The 15,897-nt window shown below is 42.2% G+C and overlaps 1 protein-coding gene across 9 annotated transcripts in view; it reads right to left on the bottom strand.

The window, feature by feature from the left end:
• CTTNBP2 (cortactin binding protein 2) overlaps positions 1 to 15,897 on the bottom strand; it is a 150,147-nt gene that overhangs the window by 29,884 nt on the left and 104,366 nt on the right. For all 9 annotated transcript variants that reach the window (XM_040472155.1, XM_040472154.1, XM_040472156.1 and 6 more), the window contains 3 exons: positions 12,179 to 12,454; positions 9,949 to 10,044; positions 8,614 to 8,693 (listed from right to left, as the gene is read on the bottom strand). In XM_040472155.1, coding sequence (XP_040328089.1) covers positions 8,614 to 8,693; positions 9,949 to 10,044; positions 12,179 to 12,454 — 452 coding nt within the window. The remainder of the gene's footprint in view (positions 1 to 8,613; positions 8,694 to 9,948; positions 10,045 to 12,178; positions 12,455 to 15,897) is intronic.

The following is a 15,897-nucleotide window of genomic DNA, read 5'->3' as shown; positions in this document are numbered from 1 at the left end:
CAGGCTCCAGGCTCTGAGCTGTCATCAAAGAGCCTGACGTGGGGCTCAAACTCACGAACTGCGAGATCATAACCTGAGCCGAAGCCGGATGCTTAACGGGCTGAGCCACCCCGGCTCCCCTCTTCCCTGTAATTTCTACAATGAGGTTCAGTAGGTAAGCTAGGAACACAGTGCCTAGTGTATTTTGTCCCTCGCAAATGTTTTGTAATGTTTCATTATTATCTCTTACACATGCTCCTTAGTTTGAATTTTCCCAGTGCTTCTTTTACTTTTTAGGGGTATGTAAAACAGCAATGAACTCCACTAAGGAAATTCTGGGAAATACAAAGAAACATAAAGCAGCAGACTACAAACCACTGATAGTGTGAGCACTGAAAAGCAACCACTCTAAGTTATGTTTCTTTGCATAGTTGATATGTGTATGCATATTTGTGTATTTTTTAAGAGGGATGTAGAAGTATACTCTTTTTACGGCTGTCAGGAGACTATCTTTGTGCTGGCATCTTACATAAAAGACATCTTCATGACTCTAAGATTATTAGATCAACTCCTGATCTAGATTTTTCCATTCTGGAACTCAGGTGTTTCAAAGAAACCTGGGTAGAGATTGATCACTTTTACTCTGTAAAAGAGAAAATCTCCTGCCTGGATGCCTATAGGATTTTTTTAAAGCTTTTTCCTCACATGTGAGGATACCTTGCCTGAGAACATGTGGGGATGTAGCACACACTGGGATGGAAAGCCAGTGGCCATTTACACGGGACAAGGGCAGTGATGTCTGGAGTGAGATGTGGAGAGGAGTCATCCCTTCCACCTCGGTCACCCCTAGGACTGAGCTCTCACTCCCCTAGTCTCCATTTGGGAGCAGCTTTCTTCTTGGAAAGATCTCACAGAAAAGGATCTGTATAGGTGAAGTGGCAAACCTAATGAATATGGTTGATGTAGCTCATGTGTCAAGACTGAGTCACCCAGACTTGGAGAAACGTTAAACCTGAAACGGTCTGTTCATGGTTGCCTTATCGTGCTCTGATAAGTTTGTCCTTTTAAAGACACAGGGAAGGCCATATCTTTGAGGGTGGCTAGGGTAGGCCTGGTAAAATAAAACATGCCACTGGTCCATCCCTACAAGAAAGAGGCAGTCTTGGGGATATGAAAGGAAGGCTTGAGGGAAAGCTGTTAGCATGGAAGGAAGAAGGACTCCTTCCTTGCCTGGGGCCTTTAGGATTTGCGCTTTTGGCCTCCAAAGAGACCAAACCATGCTTGGAGTAACTCTTGGAAAGTGGAGGAAAACGGGGCTTGACCACTGGGTGTCAGACCATGAGCTTAAAAAGGAATGTGGTCCTTTAAGGGGACCACTAATGAGGGACTAGGGACTGGGTTTTAGGCTCTGAAAGACAATATGTTTGGTAGCCACCAGTGATTTTCTCTGAATCCAAATATTATTCCTCTATTGTTAAGCCTTCAATAAAAAAGGAAGCAGCTAGACGCACACTGGGCCTAGGGCAGCATCAGGGAGAATGATATACTTGAGAGAAACAGGACAATGGCTACAGTTGCCCAAGGAACACCAGCATCCGGAAGCCACAGCATGAACACAGCCATAGCTGGCCAGGGCTGTTCTCTATGGTGCTGGGGGTCTGTGACACGAACAATAGTAGAAGGGCCAGCAAGGACCAAGACTGGGACAGGGACTCCCCCAGAGACATAAGAGAATATCCTAGAAAATTCAAATGAGATTCTGCTTCTAGGCAGTGAGGGTATGGATACTCATTAAGGAATTATTGTTAAAGAATAATCTGTTCTCATTTGTACCTAAGAGATGGAGAAGTGGGATGTACTTAAAATTTCAAAAAGTTACCCAGATTTGTCTGGTTGTGACCTCTTTTCCACCCATCTTACGTGGAACACGGTAAGTTCTTCCAATGTACATAGTCAGACCTATTTTTGGCTTAGAAGATTTTTCTTCCATTATGTTTCTGGTAATTTCTCCTCTTCTAATTCTCTTTTATTTGGAAGGAAAACTAATAGTGCTTAAGTTCCCTCTCTGTCCTCTGCAAGTGCATCTGTCCCCTTAGCTCATCAGTATCCTAACTCTTGTCTTTTGCTTCTCCTTTGGGGAGAGCTCCTCAAGTTAGTCTTCACGACACTGAAAAGAATGTTCACCGTCTCCCTCCCGCTCTGAACTGTCTCAGGTACAAGTTTAATGATGCTACTGCACTTTTAGTTGCTCTCAGAGTTCCTTACCTCACCCAGGTCCTTGCCAACACTTTTGCTTTTAATCTTAGCCTTCTCTCTACCCTGGCTTTCTTGCCCTGCTTTCAGTCGATCTTTTACTCTCCAGAGAATGATAATCTTCTCAATTTTTCATTTTTTCTCACAATTTCTAAGGTGTGTCATTTTGAGTTCTCAGAATAACTCTATTCTGTTCTGCAGGGTTCTTCCCCAGGTAAAATGTTAACTTGTTATTAGTACTTTTTTTCGTTCTGTGAAACCACAGGAAGAATCTGCAGTAAAGCAGGATGTGTGGACCATCACTGGCTTCACTTGCTTTCGACTTAATTGTTCAGCTGACTCCCGTCTTAGGTCATCCGCTGGACGGTGGGCTGCTGCCTCTGCTTGTGGCTTTGGGATCCGGCAATAGCTGCAGTGGGCTGGGCCTGGGCTGTCCACCAGGGCAGACAAATGTGTGAACTAAAGGAAGCAGGACGCTCCAACATCCATCCTGCTGAGGGTGCTTATATAATATGCTCCCCAGATAAAGCAGCCTCACCAACGCCCGCCCACCAACTTCCTGCTCAGGTATTTCTAGCTTTAATCTCTGAATGGATGTGGAAGGACGCATCTTGATAGGAGGTGGAGGAGGATGGCACTACCAAAAGCAGAGACTGCGGTAAGGACATACACCCAATTTCCTAACTGGTATCAAGTTTGCTTTTTTGAATCATTAGTAGGATGGTCATAGGAAATAATGAAGTGTTTTCCTACCTCATTTCAGGTAGGCCTCAAATCAGTGGGTTTAACACTCTCTTATCCCTAAAGGTACGGGAAAATTCTTCCAGATTCTTGCCCAAGGGAGACCTCAGTTCTATTTTCCTCTGTTTTTGTGACGTTTTATCACTTTTCATAAGCACTTTATTGGGAAATTGTGTTGGGTACCACGAGACAGGTCCAATTTTAAACCCGAAGTCTTGCACTCTCCAAATTAATCCCAAACTGCCATGCTACTTCTCGGGTAGAACTTCTTTCACAAGGAATGGATTGTTTCATACCAGTGAAACAGGATACAGATTTTCAAGATTTACTGAGTATTCTACCCCTGAGATTTTCAACAAGGATTGCTATTTAATCTTGTCTCACTTCTGAAAACAAGAGCGCTCTATTCATTACAGCCATCTGTCAAACTGCCTACACTGTCTTAAGATTGATTTCGAAATCACGTAACAGCAAGAAACCCGATTTCATAGATACGCTGTCTTCAATTTCAACAACTCATTTGTTCTCGGATTGTAGGTTCTTATAAAATACAGACAGGAAATATTCTATTTAAAATTTTCATTGAAAAGGCCATTCACTAGCAGCAAGCATTCTGTCTTCACATAGTCTAATATGCTTTCTGGAATAAGGTAAAATAGAAATAAATAAATGCAAAAACAAATGTACAGACTTCCAGATCATTCATACATTCTTTTGTTTGTTTAAACTTTATTAGATTTTATTTTGAGAGACAGAGCACAAGTAGGGGAGGAGCAGAGAGACAGGGGGAGAGAGAATTCCAGGCAGGCTCTGCAGTGTCAGCGCAAAGCCTGACTTGGGGGCTTGGAATTATGAACTCTGATATCATGACCTGAGCTGAAGTCAGCCACTTACCCAACTGAGCCATCCAGGCACCCCTCATTCATACATTCTGTGCATACATTCCGTAGGTTTTTCCTCATTTCAGATATTACCAATTTTTTTGTTAATGGCATTTGTTCTATCTCATTAAAGGATGTGCTGGTTACCATTTCAGATCTGAACAACAAAAAATTACCAGGAGCCTGTTGCTGTACTGCAAACGTGAAGCTGTGCCAAGAAAACACATTTATCTGCTCTAGCTAAAAATGACATTTCTCCCAACAGCAGGATCTGAGGTATTATCAATACACATGCTTCATGCCTCCAGCAGAGGGCTCTACAGATAGATAAGTAGACAGGCAGGCAGACAAGATAGTGGGGGGGAGGAAGGTAAACATTTTAACTGTTTCGATAGGATATCTCTCTCCTCTTCGAGAAAAACCAAACTTCTTAAAGGTGAATTAGAGTCCCCAGAATTACCCCTAAGTGTGTGTTGACAGTGGAATATTTTTGCTTATTAGTAAAGGGACACTGGCCTTTATCACAATTGGTACCGATCCCCTTTATTCTTGCGTCTTCACAGCTTATTCAGGAAGGTCTTATCACATGTCAATTACTGCTTTGTGACGCAAATGAATTCTGGATTAAATGGAAACAATGACCTCAACAAAGGCCCATCCATCCATTGATTGTTTTCCCCTGCCCTCCAGGCTGTTTTTCTGCGGAATGGAGTTCACCAGAGGAGCTGCTGTCCAGAGGAACAGGGTCAATGTGGCGCCTGTGATGTTTTCCGACTTGTGGCATTATTTTAAAGCAATAAACCTCAGGCTCCATTTGGAGTTTCACTTGTCAGAGTCTAAGGGAAAGTTTCTACCATCTAGAGATGGTTTTAGGCCAGGTTGTGCTGAGATGCTGAACTCAAAAAAGAATAAAAAAGGTTTTTACTGAGCCAATAAAGCTGAGATGGCTCTAGCCATGTCATGGCTTTGTAGCTAGACGTTTCATTCTGACCTCTTCTGACACTGATTTTAAAGAATTTATGTAGCACTTTAAAGCCACAAACAACACAACTACTGTCAACCTATTCATACAAAATCCCCCCAAACAGTACTGGTGCATCCAGCATCCATCCGGGCTACAAAAAAGCTGGAGCCCATGGTAGAGCAAAAGGGTTTTTAGCCATATGCTGAGGTCCCTCTTTATAGAATAGATATAAAAGAGAAATGAGAATTCAAGAAAAATTACAGTTCACGGAGAGAAATACACCATAGGTTTTTAAAAATTAGCTTACTGAAACTTGAAAAGCCAAGATCAGACTTGGTTATTAAATTCAAATAAAGCTAGGCCCCCATATAGGAACACAAACATAATACTTTGGGAATTGTAGCTATTAAAAAAAAAACAACAACAACAACAACAACAAAAAACCACCCATAAGCTATAACTTTGGACCTAACTGCTCCCTTGTCACCCAGCCTCTAGCACTTATAAACTCTTCCTGCTCCAGACCTCCTCTGGGTCAACACTTGCCCTGCTGCCCAGGTTCTTCTTCCACTTTTGCCGTGATGGCCAAAGGATTCGCTGGTGTTGGAGCCCCTCTTCCTCATACAGGGGAACTGCCTTCCTCCTTCTGCTAGGCCCTTACCCACATTTACTCCTCCATGCCCTGAAAGAGATCAGGCTAGAACTGGCCACCTGCTAACAGCGTTAATCAAGATTTGTGGCCTCAGATACATAACCGCCATTGTTCACAACATTATTTTTATGAGAATAGAGCAAATTTATTCTGGGAACATAGGAAGAGAAGGTAGAATTTCCTAGTTGTGATTCTTGATGGTTAGCATGGCACATATTGGAGTAGATGGCTAACAGGCAGTAGAATCTCAAGAATTATGTCCTAGGGGATTCAGAGCCCTGCCTTTTCTTAATATTTATTTATTTATTTTGAGAAACAGAAAGAGTGCGAGCAGGGGAGGGGCAGAGGGAAAGAGAGAGAGCGAAGGAGAAAGAGAAACGCAAGCAGGCTCCACACTTGGTAACAGAGCCCTATGTGGGGCTTGATCCCAGGACCTGAGCCTAAATCAAGAGCCGGACACTTAACTGACTGAGCTACCCAGGCGCCCCCAGAATCCTATATTTTAAAGTCATGCTCAGATTAGGATGATCTATTTAAGTATTTTTCTAATATAATAATTATTTATAATCACTGAAGTATTATAATACAAGATTGCAAATAAGTTAATAAAAATTGCAACAAGCTAAGAAAAGTCTGAGTTAATATACAAAGTTCAACTATTATAATAAATTATTAGTGATTCAAAACTCAATCAAGTTAAATGTTTCCTTATTAACTCTTAGAATGGAGATTTAAGATCTGTATTATTTTAAATATTCAATGAAAGTATTTAAAAATAACACCATTTATTTTTTTATTTTTATTATTATTTTTTTAATGTTTATTTATTTTTGAGAGAGACAGAGACAGAGTGTGAACAGGGGAGGGGCAGAGAGAGGGAGACACAGAATGCAAAACAGGCTCCAGGCTCTGAGCTATCAGCCCAGAGCCTGATGCAGGGCTCGAACTCACAAGCCATGAGATCATGACCTGAGCCAAAGTCGGACGCCTAACCGACTGAGCCACCCAGGAGCCCCCAAAATAACACCATTTAAAAAACAAAAAGAAACGGGGCACCTGGGTAGCTCAGTCGGTTGAATGTCTGACTCTTGTTGATTTCCACTCAGATATCATGGTTGTGAGACTGAGCCCCACGCTGGGCTCCACACTGGGCACGGAGCCTGCCCAAGAATCTCTGTCCTCCACCCTGAGTGCACATGCTCTGACACTCTCTCACGAAAAAAACCCCAAACTAAAAAAAGTGAAACACTCCTAAATTGAGAATAGAACTAACAACTAGTTAGTCTCTGGTTTGTTGGTCATTGGTAGCTAAACCATGGCTTAGGCATTCGGAGGCAAACATACAAATGTACTTGGGATGTTCTGTATATAATGTGCTAGCCGGCATTTCACTTGACAGACCTGCTCAGCCAAGGCTCCTGTGCAGCTGTAATCTGCTGTATCACCCTTCTGTTCATTTTCTCATCTGGGTGAATGAAAAGCCCTGAGCAGAAAGTTGCCTGGTGCAGAGAAGCTGAGGAGGCAGAAGGGAGGGAAGCGGTTCTACAAGCTCATTTTACTGGGCGCCCAGGCTCACATTCCTGAAAACCAACTGGTCACTCAACAACAGCTTTAACTCACACAAAGGAGGAAGGCAGCCCTCCCTCCCACTTGTGTGTCGCCCCCAGGCTTACTCTGAAGCGGCAGAGAGGAACACATAACAAAGAAAACAAGTTACAGTCTCAACGTTACAGGACACCATCTCTTCTAAACTAGAAAGCTTTTTAATGTTTTGGTGCTACTGTGGCTATTTTACAAAGGTCATTCCCAACTTTGGGTTTAGCCAGATCAACAGAATGGTTTGGAATTTGCACTTCTCTTCAGGGGGAACAAAGACATCAATTCATAGTTAATGGAAACAATTTTTGTAAAGGGCCCCTGGCAAACTCATTCATTTTTTAAAAAAGGTTTTCCAAATTAAGGCAGCAGGCAAAATGAACGTTTGTTTAAAGTTTTACACCTTCAATATTAGTTTTAGATGGATCTCACAGAGACCCAAGAGTGCACAAACTTAGCTTAATCACTCACTAGCCACGTGGCCTTGAGCACATTATTTCCCTTCTCTGCTTCAGTTTCCTTATCTATAAAGTGGATGACGCTATCTACCTCACAGGGATGTTCTGAGGAATAAATAAGACATGTATGTGCCTTTGGCATATTGCCTGGCATGTAATAAGTACTGGACAAAGGTAAAACATTACATTTGTTCACCATTTGTCTAGAATTTGCTACTTTCTCTTGATAATCATATTCTTGTTCCCTTCAATAACAGAACTAGTTTTCCCTGGGTGCATGGTTGCCTGGAAAGCGACCACATATCCCAGCTAGGTGAACGTGTGGCCACATGCTGGTCAGTGGTTGTGGGTGGAAACAATGTGTGCAACGCCCCAGAAAGGAAGGGGCTTGCCCTCCAGGCTCTCCTCCCTCAGGCTAGAACCTGAGGGTGGGAGTGGTGACTCTTCGACCAAACCCACATCAACAATACCCCAGGTCACAGTGGCCCACCGAGAGAGAGAGAGAGAGAGAGAGAGAGAGAGAGAGAGAGAGAGAGAGCGCGCGCGCGCAAGCGCGCCAAGATGCTGACACATCTGCAGGGGTCGGGGTCACCCCGCCCCATTTCCCCCTACTGGTTCTCTCATGTGCTGGAATTTCTACATTTGAGAAAAATAAACTTCTATGCTGTTCAAGCTACAGTTGTTTGGTTTCTGTTAAAATGGCCAAATCAATACTTTTAACTGATTCTAGCATATTTAACTTAGTTCTAAATTATAAAGTTTACAGCAAAGAATCTTGATATTTATAGCCATTCTCTTTCATATTGATGATCAGTTACTTGATGTCAAGTCCAAGTTGGGGAAAGACAACCCTCTCCTGCTCCAGTCACAGCACTTCACAGGTGACAGGTGGGAACAGCTGGATGACTGTGATAGAAATCCAGAACTAAGTGACCAGCAGCCTTCTAGGGAAGGGGCTGTTGGGGAAGATCATGGGGTTGGGGCGCAGGGTGAGTGGGGCTCCGGCTCCTACAGACATGGAAATGGGCCACCCAATACTCCAGGGTCAGGGATGGGAGCCTAAGACTCCCCTTGGCAGCATCCACCTACCAGCCTGAGGTAGTTCTGTAGCATCTGAAGAGGGATCATTGATGCATAAGTCACACTACTGAGGCAGCCTTCTTGGGGACCTGTAAGAAAGCGACACACAGAAGCAAAATTGGTTCTTCCTTATTAAATGTAAATGATCAAGACACAACAAAACTTCTCATAAAAGATACAGTAATGTTTGTTGACTTACGTAGCCAGAGCTGACATGAGACCAAGAGGTACCTTTTGTCTCACCATCGTGAAAATATTTCAACACTCTGAACTGGCTGGTAAACCACCGCTGCTCCCCAGACCTCTCCAGCTGCCCTTCCTTCCCCTGGGAAGCCCACCCATCTCTCCTGTCCATCACAGCCAGGGCCTTCAGATTCCAGCTGGAATACTAACCGCTACTATCTGCTCCGATCCCTGGATTCAATTTTATTATTTATAAACAAGTGCTATCAGAGATAATCCCAACCCTCTGAAAGTTCTAGCCTGGGACAGCATTCGCGCACAGTTCTGGGGGTTACCCTTTATGTTCTTTCCCAAACTCTATCTCCCTCACTTGCCTCCCAAGTTCTGCTACTCTCTCAATACACTGCTTGAGCCTGAAGGAATTTTCTGGGATAACCTCATACTTTTTTTTTTTTTTTCCCTAACTTCAGTAAGTAGTTCAAACAATAGAATACAACTTTTATTAGTTGAACTTTTAAAGAATCCATTCCCAAATATGGGAAATGCATGATAAAATCCCTTTTAGAGTTAAGGGCTGAGAAATGGAGTATTCCTGTAACACTTACTAGCTATGTAACCCTAGACAAGAAAATCAATCTTTCTAAGCCTTAATTTCCTTGTACGTAAAATGAGGGTAAACAGAAATACTTATCTCAATGGGTTGTTATATGGATTAAGTGAATTTATACTTGTAATGTGCTATAAATGATAGGGCCTTCCACATAGTAGGTGTTCACTAAACATTACCCGTACCATTATAATAATCTTATTCATCATACACTGGACTTGACAGTAACAGAAGGCATTTCTTTTAACATGGTCTCTTGTCACTCTCTCAGTACATTAAGTTTAGCTTCTGGTTTGTTCCTAATGAGAGAGGTGATCAGAATCGCAGCAATCAATGGTCAGGACGGATATCACCACAGGTGTCAGAAACATGGCTTTTGATTTTTCCTCTTCTTAGTGAGACTTTTCAAAAAACATCTAATTACTTAATAGAGGGGGTCACACATGCATTGCTGGAGAACACAGGACAGAAACATGCAGATTTAAGACCCAGCACCACGACACCTCATGAAGCCAACACTCTGTCAACAGCACCTCAGTGTGGACTACTCTTACCTGATAAAAGCACAGTGACTCGCTCTGCTTTATTCTTCTTCATAAAGTCCCACGGGGACTGGGTGAAGCTCTGACCTGCTGACCATGGCACATTTCCTAAGTTCAAGAAAACGAAATAAAATGTCAAAGAAGCTTCAAAGTAATTTTTCTTATAAGGGACAATATACAATCTCCTGTGGAATCCAGGGTTTAGACTGTCAAAAGCACACACAGAACATGTAAAGCATCACATAGGGGTTAACTCCCTAATACAATGTCTGTTAAAGGTCAAAAGGCAAGCCTTCAAAGAAGAGGCTTCTCCAAAGCTGTTTTTAGGAGTAAGAGAGAAATCTGGAGAGCAAAAATATACGAAATATTTCTAGGAACAAAGCTGATGATAACTTTCCATGGTTCTTCCAGTGCCTGCTTCACAAAGTCTAAGCACTTTGAATGAGGTGAAGTAACAGGTCCTTTATGATCCGCTCCCTTTCCAACAAATTTTTAGATTCCAGAAAACACAGGTTACTTCAGGGGCTCAGTATAAAGGAAGCCTTCTCACAGTCTGGGCCCTCTGCTCATGCCTGCTCAGAAAGGGTGCCACTTCCTTGGGGTCTACTCTAGGGACAGATTAGTAGGAAGTACTTGTTCGTCCCTTCTCATCCACAGATCTTAAATTCTTAAATATTCCCACCACACACACACACTCCCCACCTGTAACTCACTGCTTATCTGTTGGCCTGGGTCCCTTTAATCTAGTTAGGTGATATAGTAAAGTCACTTATATACATACATTAATAAATAATGTCATGGTTGCCTGTTATCAAGTGGATACAATTAGGCACTAAACTAAGCCCTTTACCCACAGAAGCCAATGACCTTTACATCTGAAATGCTACTAGGTGCCCTACACAAATATGAACACTGGCACCATCAGGCCTTAGCATCCACGGCTCACAGAGGTAAATCTCTCTGATGGTGGTAAATATCCATTTGCATATGCTTGTTTCATCCAGATCAGCTGGATGAAGGCTGATGATGCAGTGTCATTTTCTTCTGAACAAGTCTGTGCTGATTTCATTTATTAGACTCTTGGGCACAACCACACCTTGAATAACAGTTTGTTTTGTGGGCAAAATGTGTTCCTGAGAATCATTTATGACATATTATCTTAATGTAATTATTTAACTATACAATAATTCTTCTGTAAGAATTGTAATTATATTAATGATCTTGCCAAAGATCAATAAAATTAAATTGTCATGAGTTATCAGCCTTAAAAACTAGTAAAATACATTTTTGGGAAGTGATTTAGCATCTATAAATTAACAGAATAAAACCCTTTCTGCTATAATAAGCTGATATATTAAAAGCATATTTAAAAGGAAACTCACCGTTTCCTCAACCCTGATTATTCTTATGCAACAAGTGCTGTTGAAAATATGCAGGCTTTCCTATCACACAGACTGGGATTTGAATCTTATCTGCTTTGTTCCTTTGCTGTGTGACCTCAGGCCTAAAAGGTGACCTCACCTTGTAACTAGTTATTTGTAGAATGAGTCTGTTGTAAGGACTTGTTGAGGTGCTGTGTATAAAGGGTCCAGCACAGTTCTGAAATAATGGCAGGTTCCCCAAAGATGTTAGTTCTCCTGGTTCAAGAGGAAACAAACTAACCAGAGACATTTATAGAGCACTTACTATGCTCACCAGAAAGTAAATCTTACAAGTTCTTCGGAGTCTGTTTCATAGTGCCTATCAAACAGAAACAAGCAGTTATCACCCTCACTCATCCCATGTGGGAGCTTTGATCAGATCTTCAATGAATAGGGCTTCTTCCAACTCTAGACTTCACTAGGACTCCTGTCCTGGAAGTAAGGTGTTCATGTAGTACAAGCCCTGGCCCAGCCCAGGTACAAATCTGGAGCTGTGTTCAGAACCTGTGCACCAGCAAGCAGCTACAAAGTGGTTTGTTTCTTGCATTTATCAAAACAGCAAGTGGAATCACAAACCTCATAAAGGGCTTTCTTGTTCTTTACTCTCTGAGTATTATCTGAGGTATGAAAGCATTTTTTCTACTAACAGGCAACATTATGTAATGGCCGCATTGTGAATAATCAAGTTTTTTAGCACCAGCAGCTGCCACAAGTGAGCTCTCATTGTATTTAATCAGTGAACCAAGTATCAGGTTATGGAGCTCATAAACATAAATAAACCCAGAAATTTAACTTTCTCTCCATCACAGGATTGCTGATACCTAGCATGATGGATCGTACACTGCTTGTCCCGAGGCCAATGCTGGAGTCAGTGGTGTTATTAAATGTCACATCTTCCAGACTCCACCATCCATCAGATGAGATTGCTTGGAAATGATTTGTCAGAGCTTGACTCACTGCTTTTGAAAAATCATCCCATGATGTCTGTTTGCGGATATTTAAAGCACATATTGTGTTTTCGCATTCAAAGTCATCGGAACCATAGCTGCCTGGTTCAATCTCACCCACTGAAATCCTTAAGGGTATTTTAAGAGCATCTGTTGGAAGAATAAAAGAATTAAGGGGAAAAATCTTGATAGGAAAAAGCAGCAAAACTTATATAAAACAAGCAGATATGAACATTTTAAAAACAAAGCAAAGGGCAGCTCTCATGTTGCTTTAGATACTATCAACCGAATGTTCTCCTACTGGAGTAAACTGGTCTCCCAAACTCTTCACAGCTTCTTTGGAACCATGTTGCTTGAAATATTTGTCTTTCCTTGTATCTTTGGCCTTTTGTACTTCATTGACTCTTCCCTTCAGCAAGACTCTCAAGTTCTTTAAAAAAAAAAAATCTGAGAAAATGAGAGCCCTCTCTTGACCCTAAATTCTCTATATTGCCCTTTCTCCTCACCTACCTTGATAACATCATAAATAAGGCAGGTTCCAGTTGTAGAAGTCACTGTGCTTAGGATAGTGGCTTCGGACTCCTACAGACCTTGGTCTAAGCCTCAGGGTCAGCCTCCTACTAGCCCTGTGTACTTGGTAAACTGATCTCTCTATACCCCAATTCCTTCTACAAAATGTTAGGAATGTGCTATTAAATTATTATGAAGACTCAGTGAACACAAGTTTGAAATGAATTTAACACACTAACGGTTATGTGGTAAATACTGGTGAGTATTTAGTAAATAGTAAACAGTACAGTCGAAGCTTTTTAAATGATCTTTCCAATCTCTGTGACACCAACTGACTGAGGCCCCACCGAGCTATGCAGCACCCCATGCACTCCAGTTCTCACGAACTGAATTACGTGCTCACCAAGAGTCACTTGTGTTTATTCCCTAGTCTTTTATGTCTGTCGAACTCATTACTGTAATTACTAAATTAAATATTCCATAAACTGATGAAATGACTTACTCTTCCTATAAAATTGAAGTTGGACACTTTAGAGACACTGAACAAAGGAGGTGCTAAAAAAAAAAAGTTGGGGCGCCTGGGTGGCTCAGTCGGTTAAACGTCCGACTTCAGCTCAGGTCATGATCTCACGGTTTGTGGGTTCGAGCCCTCCATCGGGCTCTGTGCTGACAGCTCAGAGCCTGGAGCCTGTTTCAGATTCTGTGTCTCCTTCTCTCTCTGCTCCACCCTCATTCCTGCTCTGTCTCCCTCTGTCTCAAAAATAAGCAAACACTTAAAAAAATAAAATTAAAAAAAAAAAGTCACCTAAGGAGGTATGGATTAGACAACTACATAAAGCTAGAAAAGATTATCTTTGGGGTGCCTGGGTGGTTCTTGGTTTCACATCAGGTCATGATCTCACAGTTCATGAGTTTGAGCCCCATCGGGCTCTGAACAGTGCAGAACCTGCCTGGGATTCTCTCTCTCTCCCTCGCTCTCTGCCCCTCTTACTCACTTTTGCTCTCTCAAACTAAATAAATAAACTTAAAAAAAAAGAAAGAAAAAAATTATCTTACTTAATTTTTTTTTAAAGTTTATTTATTTTGGGTAGAGATTGAGCAGGAGAGGAGCAGAGAGAGAGAGGAAGAGAGAGAGAATCCCAAGCAGGCTCTGCACTGTCAGTGCAGAGTCTCACGAGGAGCTCAAACTCATGAATCACACGCAAGATCATAACCTGAGCAGAAAGGAAGAGTTGGACACTTAACCAACTGACCACCCAGGTGCCCTGAAAAAAAAGATCTTAAGTCCTCAAACACTAGAAATCACAGATGAAGCATAAATGTGTGGTTTGTTCAAATAAGAATATGTGCAATTTCTATTAGCAAAACCATAGTAAAGTAAAAACCTGTACCTAAAAATTGATGGAAGAAATCCCTATATGTCAAAGTTAACACAAAATGTTTAAAATGTATATTTTTAGGATTCCCTTCTTCAACTGGCTTTTTCTATTAGCCAACTACTAGATTAGTTTATTTTCCAATTATCAGTAATTCTCGGGGCACCTATCAGTTGATTGAGCGTCCAGTTCTTGGTTTCGGCTCAGGTCACAGTTTGAGAGTTCGAGCCCTGCACTGGGCTCTGTGCTGACTGTATGTATGGAGCCTGCTTGGGATTCTGTCTCCCTCTCTCTGCCCCTCCTCCACTTGCTCTCTACCTCTCTCCCAAAATAATGTTAATAAATTTAATACGTTAAAATAAATGGTAAAAAATTTAATTATCAGTTCTCATCAATAGCATATGACACAACTGATCTCTCTCTGTTCTCTGATATGCTCCTGCAAGATTCCCTCATGCTCCCTGGTCACTCTTTTATGTTGTTCCTTTGCTGGTCCCTTCACATTTTCCATTTTCTTAATGATAGAGTGTTGCAAGGCTCCTTTCTCTTACTTTTTCTGTCTGTGTTCACTTCCTTAGTGATCTCATCCAGTCCCATGACTTTAAATATCATCTATAAACTGCTGACTCTCAGATTTATGTATCCAGCTCGTACTCATCTCTGGAATTCCTGCTGACTTGGCATCTCGACACAGATATCCTAACAGACATCTCCAATTCATAATTCCAAAATGGAACTCCTGATCTTCAGTAGCAAAATCTGCTTCACCCACAGCTTTCCCACCCACCCCCCCACTTTGACAGGTGATGGCCACTCCATCCTGCCAACTATTCAGGCTGAATACCTTGGGGTTATCCACAAATCCCTTCTCTCTCTCATACTGCAGGTTCAATCCATCAGGAAGTTCCACTGGCTCCACCTTCAGCTGTATCCAGAACCCAACCACTTTCCACCACCTCATCTGCGACAATCCTGGATTGAGCCGTCACTGTCCTCTCTCATTGGAAGACGACGCCAAGGGCCTAACACGTCTCCCTGCCTCCGCCTGTGACTTCCTACGTCTACTCTCAACAAAGCAGCCACAGATACTATGGAAATGTACATCAGATCCCATCACTCTGAAGCTCGAGCACGGAGATGGTTACCTTACAATGACCTACAAATTTCAGCCAGATCAGACCTCCACCCCCATCCCTTCTTGTAACTTCTCTCTCCTCGCTCATTCAAAACCAGCACTCTGCCCTCCTCACAGTTCCTCAGACATAGCAGGTATGCTCCTGCTTGAGGACCTCTGTCCACGTGATGATGTTCTCCCTGGAAATCTCTTACCTGAGGTATTGACATCGTTGCTCTGCTCACCCCCTTCAAGTGTTTGCTTCAATGTCTTACAAGGGGGCTCTTCTGACCATTATTTTAAAAACTGAAACCCAGGGGCTCCTGAGTGGCTGACACTTAGTTTCAGCTCAGGTCATAATCTCACGGTTTCATGGGTTCAAGCCCCACATCAGGCTCTGTGCTGGTAGTGTGGAGCCTGCTTCGGATTTTCTCTCTCCCTGCCCCTCCCCAACTCACACACTCTCTCAAAATAAATAAATAAACTTAGAAAAAAAACAAACACACAAAACCCAAGCTGAAACCCATCCTCATATGCCCAATCCTCCCTTAGTCTTTTCCGTAGCACATATCCCTGTCTCACATACCATATAA

This window comes from Herpailurus yagouaroundi, unplaced genomic scaffold (assembly GCF_014898765.1).
Source record: "Herpailurus yagouaroundi ecotype Mexico unplaced genomic scaffold, PumYag 100, whole genome shotgun sequence".
In the NCBI taxonomy this organism is placed as follows: domain Eukaryota; kingdom Metazoa; phylum Chordata; class Mammalia; order Carnivora; family Felidae; genus Herpailurus; species Herpailurus yagouaroundi.
The sequence above is the reverse complement of the archived record's forward strand: the minus strand, read 5'-3'. Positions and strand labels throughout refer to the sequence as shown.